The sequence below is a fragment of the Neophocaena asiaeorientalis genome, unplaced genomic scaffold, assembly GCF_003031525.2.
Source record: "Neophocaena asiaeorientalis asiaeorientalis breed wild unplaced genomic scaffold, Neophocaena_asiaeorientalis_V1.1 scaffold183, whole genome shotgun sequence".
Lineage (NCBI taxonomy): Eukaryota > Metazoa > Chordata > Mammalia > Artiodactyla > Phocoenidae > Neophocaena > Neophocaena asiaeorientalis.
In genome coordinates this window covers 3,611,159-3,618,814 of record NW_020175199.1, presented here as the reverse complement: position 1 = coordinate 3,618,814, position 7,656 = coordinate 3,611,159, and the positions used below count along the sequence as shown (strand labels likewise).

Sequence of the window (7,656 nt, the reverse complement as noted above, 5' to 3'; positions counted from 1 at the left end):
GGGGGCAGGAGCGGTTTGCACACGGAGAACCAGTATACTCAACGTGCTAGGTAACAGTTATAAATCTTTTTATAAAACTAGAAACTGACGTAACAAGCAACTTTAGATCAATATTTCAAATCAGTCTAGTTTTTGGTGTTTGTGTTACTATTTCCTGACTTACGCACAGTCTTTCGGAGTCAAACAGCAGGTAAAGACATACATGCAGTCAGGATCTTGGGATGGCACCATGCTTATGACAAATACCCCTTCCTTGGGAGCTGCCCCGTATGCGGAGAGGTCTCTGCTACAGCGCCGGCCAGAGCTAACCAGCCCCAGGGCGAGACACTGGACCCAGGCTAAGCCGGCCAGATCATCCTTCCTGTGAATCTGAAATGTGGAACTGATACCCTCCTGGGGCTCTGGAATCTCGTTCTGCTGAGTTGCCTGGACCCACTATAACCCCTGCCCTTCTGAGTGACCCTGTGCAGGACTCTGTGGCGCCCTCTAGTGTCCTTTCAGGCAAAGGGAAAACATGACCCTCCCCGCTGTCCTGTGTTGTCACTAAGTATCTTGAATACTTATCTTGGTTATCTTGAATATCCTTATTTCATAAATTCAAATGGAAATACCAACATTATTAAACACTATATTCCTGGGCCGTTTTCAATCTAACCAGAAACCCTGCTGTCTAATCCAGATGCAAAAATCACTTTAATGGAAGGCATGCTGGGAAAATATTTACAAAGTACACTTTTAATATAAATGATTTAAGTTATTTCATCCCAAATAGGTCAGCAGATGGAATTTTTCACTTGCTCTACAGGCATCGCTACATTGACCTCTTGGAGTATCTACTGTTTCTAGACGAGAGGGACAGTTGTCGGAGGAGGTTGTCTTTCTTTTCCATAAATAGGAAAGCTTCGCAGAACTGAGGATTCATGAGGCTTTGAGAATAATTACTTAAGAGGAAACACTGTCTTTCAAAGAAAATGGCAATCCTGTAGCATCTGGGGAAACCAGCAGGGGGATCCTTCAACAATAAGCTACCGACAAGAACATCAGTCACCAGGGGTGATGGCTGAAAAGACCTCCTGGCAGTCTGGCAATTAACCCAGAAGCCGGAGGCACCGAGAAGGCACCAGGCCCACAGCCTCTGGGAGTGAGAGACCCAGGCACAGATGGCTGACCCCGTGGCATTCCTTGGGTGCCCTCTGCTGGCTACCGCACACCTGACTTCAAAGGACCATAGATTTACTCTCAGGAGTCTTCCTCTTTCTCCCACAAAGAGCTCCCTAGGACTCAGGGTCCAGAGGTTATGTTGCCCCCATCTTCAGCCATCTCATAGCAGTTAGTCCAAGATAGTGTCAACTGAGGGTGACTTACGGACAGTCTCCCAAGAGACGAGTCCTACCTGATCCCAAGGTGGCCTGTACCTTTTAAATTCCCTTTCAGGTTTATGGCTAGAAAATACTAGCCGTATTGGATGGGGTGCCCAGACCCCATCCAAACCACTTAAATCAGAATCCCCGAGGATGAAGCCTCTCCACTGGTCTACCGAAAACTCCCCAGGGGACTCTGTCAGTTGAGAGCTACTGGGAGAGCGGTTCAAGTTCAGACACAGCTGGACTTGGGGGAGAGGGACCAAGTGCCCCAGGAGCTTTCAAAGTGGACAAGGTTATCCAGCCTAAGGAGGCAGAGGCAGGTGGATGAGGAAAGCCATTAACTCATACTCTACACCCAACCCAAAGCTTCTGTGTGCAGCTAAGTGCCACGGCCTTCCCTGTCCTCACAGAATCCAAACAGCACTTTGCAGAAGCCTCTGCTGACATCCGCAGTCTCTCCAGAGACCGAACAGTACAGTAGGAAGGAAGCAGAGGAAGTAAGATATTCTTCCCAAATTTCTTCTAAAAATGTTGTCTGGGGAACAAGGCAAGTCTATACAAGAAAGAAAAATATAAACTGACAGCAGTGGAAAGAGCTCAGAAAGGGGCTCACAAGACCTGTGTCTGTCCAACACGGCAAAAACTCAAAAAATATCCTAACCTAAAGCAACTAATATTTGAGAACCCTGTGATTTGTTTTCACGGAATACACATCCATTATGGTTCTCAAGCCAGGGTACATTCAGAATCACCTCTACTTAAAAAAATACAGAGGACTAGGCTCCACCCCTAGAGTAAAAAAGCCCAGAACCCTGGATGGGGTTAGACAGGACAGTGGACTCCCAAAGATGTCTGCATCCTAATCCCTGGAGCCCGTGTCCAGGTTGCCTTCCATGGCAAAAGAGACTTGCAGGTGTGATTAAATTAAGGACCTTGAGATGGGAACTCATCCTGGATTATCTGTCTGGGCCCGATGCAATCAAGAGTCCTTACACAGGGAAGGCAGGAGGGTCAGAGGGAAAAGATGTGACAAGAAGCAGAGGTGGGAGTGGTACCAATGCAAAGGAGTCATGAACCAGAGAATGCAGACAACCTCCAGAAGCTGGAACAAGCAAAGACACGGATTCTCCCTTAGAGCCTTTTACAAGGAACCAGCCCTGCTGACACCTTGATTTTAGCCCAGTGAGACCTGTTTTGAACCCAGGCCTCCAAAAAATGTGATATAATAAATTTGTGTTGTTTTAAATCACTAAGTTTGTGCTCATCTGTTAACAGCGGCAACAGGAAACTGACCACACTGTACTTCCTAAAGGCTCCCAGGAGAACCTTGATGCACCCATCCCAGATGCACTACTGCACTAGAACTTGAAATCAACTTCGGAGAAGAAAACATAAAGGTAAGAAGCGCTGAAATTTTAAATGCACATTTCATCTGACTCAGCAAATCCATGCCGTGGAATTTACCCTGAAGGTGTTCGTGCACAGGTTTCAAATGTTTGTACAGAGATGTTCGCTATGGTTGTAGCATCACCACCCAAAGAGGTCTGTTGGTAAGGGATGAGTTAAATAAGTTACAGTGTATCCATACACTCAAATACTACAGAGCCTTTAACAGGGGGAGCGGACTCCCCTGGCGGTCCAGTGGTTAAGACTCCGTGCTTCCAAAGCACAGGGCGTGGGTTCAATTCCTGGTCGGGGAACTAGGATCCCACGTGCCGCACGGTGCGGCCAAAAGATTCAAAAAAAAAGGGGCAGGGGGAGTAAGGCAGCTCTGTATATATCGGCAGGGAAAAAACTGTAAGACATAGTGAGTGAAAAGCAAAATGCAAAAGGGTATGTTCATTGTGCTACTATTTGTATAAAAGAAGTCTATACAGGGCTTCCCTGGTGGCGCAGTGGTTGAGAGTCCGCCTGCCGATGCAGGGGACACGGGCTTGTGCCCCGGTCTGGGAAGATCCCACATGCCGCGGAGCGGCTGGGCCCGTGAGCCACGGCCGCTGAGCCTGTGTGTCTGGAGCCTGTGCTCCGCAATGGGAGAGGCCACAAGAGTGAGAGGCCCGCGTACCACAAAAAAAAAAAAAAGAAGCCCATACACACACACCCCTGAAGAATATATTAAAAATGTGTTAATTGTGAGAACTGGGCGGCTGGGGATCAGGGGTGAAAGGGAGACATTTTCCCCCTGCATACCTTTCACTGTATTATCTATTCAAATAAGTTGAACGGCCTAAAAACCAAAACAGAAGAAACCCAAGTGAATGCAAAGTGACGTAATCAAGTGTCCAGAAATTAGTTCCTTTGATTTCCAAAAATAAAAAGGAGAAATTTCAAAAGCATTTATTCCTCAACCACCACGAGCAATTGTTAGCTGAGGCCAAATTTCGGTAGTAAAGAAGATAAATACTATTCTCTGCCTAATGCCCCCAAAGTACACTGAGGTCTCCTGCATTGCTTCTGTTAGCACCATCCGAGAAGTGAACACCAGGGAGAAGGTTAGAAATAGTACCTCTGATATAAAATAGATAACTAATGGGGACCTACTGTATATAGCACAGGGAACTCTACTCGATATTATTTAACGACCTTATACAGGAAAAGAATCCAAAAAAAAAAAGAGTGGATATATGTATATGAATAACTGATTCACTTTGCTGTACCACAGAAACTAACACAACACTGTACATCAACTATACTCCAATAAAAATTTATTAAAAAAAAAAAGAAAGAAATAGTACCTCTGATTCTGGACCATCCTGAAATTATGTGATTTTCTAGAAGTATTCTAAACTATTTGCCCTGCCCTACTGTAATTTTTTTTTTAAATAATCTATTCCAGGATGACAGACATATAAATATGTACTAGCAATGAAACACAATATGAATTTGATTTATACAAATTCAATAGTAAATATAGGTAAAACTCTATACTTGGTAAGTGGATTAATTCTGTGGACAGATGACCAGTGACACCAAGGCTACGTACGCTGTAACTGGGCAGCTCTCAGTTGCTTCTTCAGCCTCTCCACTTCATTCTTTAAAAACCTGATGTGTCGCATCATGTTTTCTGGAGAGTCGATCTCCATGGAGATGTCTCTAGGCGATGGGGGAGCGGACACCGGCTGGTCTAATTTCTCCTGCAGGATTCTTCATTGAAAAGAAAATTCCAACAATGAAAAACAGTTTGCCTTTAAAACACAAAACGTTGATTTGATGCTCACCATCGTCTATTTAAAAAATACATGAATAAGTTCTCAGCAATCAGAAAAATAAATAAAGACAAAAACAACAAATTCTAGCCGGGAGGTTCATTAACAGCATGCCCATGTGAATCGCCAAAATCCACTGAATTGTTTGACTCCTGTGCCCATTTTCCATCAACTTCTGGTCGCCCTTACCTGACAGTCAAGTCAGAGGGCAGAGCTGAAGGAGCCACCTTCCTTTTCTCCTTTCAAACGGCCACTGGTAATTAAGCCTTAATGAAAAACAAGTCTGTAACCCTGGCTTCTCATTATCATGCCGGAATACACTGGGCAATCAGAATGATCCGCTGACTAAATGGTCCACATGCTTGGGTTGGAGGGAACGGCGACACGGGAGGAATTTCCGTTCAAGGCTTTCAGTTGAAACTTACAGACTATGACTCTCCTTGGAGAGTGACATCATGTAAAGAGACTGACTTCTCAACTCCCCTCCTGAAAAACCAATCCTGAAGGTATGGCAAACTGGACTGAAGGCCCTTTGCTTCAGGCCACAGCAAAGGTAAAAAGGTAAAAAACAAAAACAAAATGTACTGGGTTAATAACTGGTGGTGCCACCTTCTCTACCAATTATCATTATTTTGAAGCACATAAAACATGAATATTCTACAAAGTGACAATTTCATAATGTTCGATGCAATAATTTGGTACTTATATATATAAAACCTCCCACTGCTTTTTAAAAAGGAAGACAGACTGGCAACAGACCTCTCTGCCCCTTTTTATAAGCTGCTGGGAAGTTTCTGGTTTAGTTTGGTTTTCACCTTTTTACCTTTGAGTTTACCCAAGTGCAAACTGTGAATTACCTTCAGGCCTTGTTGAGAAAACTAGTAGGTTAAATATTGTAATGGTCCCTCTATCTATTATATGAAATAATTTTTCAAGCTTCAATTTATTAACACTACTGTAATAAGGCAAAACACAGCTGATTCGACTACTGCTTGCATAATTCCGTATAGATATACCTCAGATTGTCAGTTTTCTTAAGCCTGTGGTATGGCTCTATGTTGCAAATCTTGAGATGAACTCAATTTATGGAAGTCTATCCAAACCAAGTACTTATGGCAAATGTCTCTGGTTAGCAAACAGAAGATCGTGGTGAAGTAGATGAATATTTTCAAGGAGCTCCCTTTCTACACCCAGACACACGTCCCACCCACAGAACCTCCTGCCATTATTCAAGCTCCGCTCCACCCACCCCAAAGCACATGGTACTTAAATCTAAGGGCCCAACCGGATCTTGCACACAGGGGTTCAAGAGATATGTGCGGCTGAGTATTCCATATCCATGTATATACATTTAACACCAAGAACCCTAACCTTAAATATGTACCGGTATTTCTTTACAGCAAGTCTTAAAACACACAGATGATCATTTTTCTATCAAAATCCCAGCCTTCCTCATGAAGTACCTTCTAGAAATGTGTGATAATTCACAGTACCCAGCACATATCCGAAGCACTTCAGAAAATGAATGGGGAAGCCAGTTCAATTAGGTAAAAAGCTGGAACTGCAACCATCCTCTAGAACAACAGAGGTGAACAACGGCTCCTTAATGAATTTCTTCACAGGCTTTAATACCAAATGAAAAGAAATTCTACCGGGTCAGTGAGGGAGAGGTATAAAGAAGTGACCAACAGGACAGGCTATCAACATTTTTTTCCACTTGTCAAATTAAAATGATGTGCGTCAATCAAGGAATTAAAATGTCCCATTGTCATTCCTCGGTCACACCCAGCAAGCTACCCCACTCCTCCAACACACACATACGTACAGAACACCGAACAGCAAGACTAAACGAACCGCTTTTCAGCTTCAAGTTTATCCATCCTTTTCCAGAGACGATTCACTAGTGCTTCCTGTTCTTGTTCCAAAGTATTTTCAAGGTCAATCTTCTCTCGTCTCAGCTGAAGGAAGGAAAACAGTTTTGCTGAGAATTGCAGACCACTTAAACTTGGTTAATTAGATTCTTTTTGATTGGACCATTAGGACCCCTTTTCATGGAGAAAACTGCAAAGGAACGGCCAATTTTCTGGCACAGATACATTAAGTGCATCTAGTTCTTAAACTTTAATTGAGAACATCGAGACAGGTTCATTCTCTGATGTTAAAGCTTAATTGCTACCTGGTACGTGAATCACAGTGGTTGCTTCAGCATTTATTCAAGGCACATGAAAAGTCTTCCTTAAAGAGGGTTTGAGGAGTTCTGCTTACTAGTTGTCCCAGGACTTAACTGGGTTTGTCCCCCCAGTCCTGCATGTAGTTCAACATTAAACCAGAAAGGTTACAGTACTATTTACATAAATAACTCAAATACCTGAAGACAATTCTACGTAGTGGTTAATTGGTACACATAAATATGTCCTAAGATATAAAAAGCATAGGCAAAGAGGATAAACGCCGAATTCACAATACAGGTTACCTATGGTGAGGTAGGGAAGAAGGAAAATTTGATTTGGTGGTGGGGGGGTGGGCGGTTGCAGAGGGAACCCCGAACTGCATTCTACTTCATAAAAAGAAGCAATACGTGGAAGCAATTAATTTAATCCACTAATGTAAAGCAATATGCAAATATAGAGAACAATGTCAGACACTGGTTAATAGGGATGATATAACAGGGAACTAAGGAGTCAGAAATGTCTGCCCTCAGGGGCCTTACATTGTAGTGGGGGCCAAGACAGTAAACGAAACAAATTATAGACTTTGGTAGAGGGTGAGAGAGAGAGGAAGAAAAAGAGGGCTAGTGAGGGGGGTAGAAAGTGCCACGATGAACAGACTTCACAGAGCCGGGTAGAGGGAAGGTGTGATATCATTCTTTGTATTTGTCTATATGCTTGAGATGTTAAGTAATTTTAACAGGAATCTTTTTTAAAAGGGGGAAAAGGTGGTGTTACTGCCCCATGCTGTCTCTTCAACCAACAGCAATTTACCTTTTCAATCACAGGCTCAACAAATTATTTTTGATTGCACAGCTGTAAAGACGTCGAAGTAGCAGAGTTCGTATCTTTTTAGCAGGTTAGTTCTCTTTGATCAAA

The 7,656-nt window shown here is 43.3% G+C and overlaps 1 protein-coding gene across 2 annotated transcripts in view; it reads right to left on the bottom strand.

Annotated features, from left to right (window-relative positions):
* CCDC6 (coiled-coil domain containing 6) overlaps positions 1 to 7,656 on the bottom strand; it is a 121,641-nt gene that overhangs the window by 27,664 nt on the left and 86,321 nt on the right. For both annotated transcript variants that reach the window (XR_003005945.1, XM_024765232.1), the window contains exons 4-5: positions 6,425 to 6,528; positions 4,348 to 4,508 (exon numbers count right to left, since the gene is read on the bottom strand). Coding sequence is in view for 1 of the 2 variants with exons in the window: in XM_024765232.1 (XP_024621000.1) it covers positions 4,348 to 4,508; positions 6,425 to 6,528 (265 nt within the window). In the remaining variant the exon portion in view is untranslated. The remainder of the gene's footprint in view (positions 1 to 4,347; positions 4,509 to 6,424; positions 6,529 to 7,656) is intronic.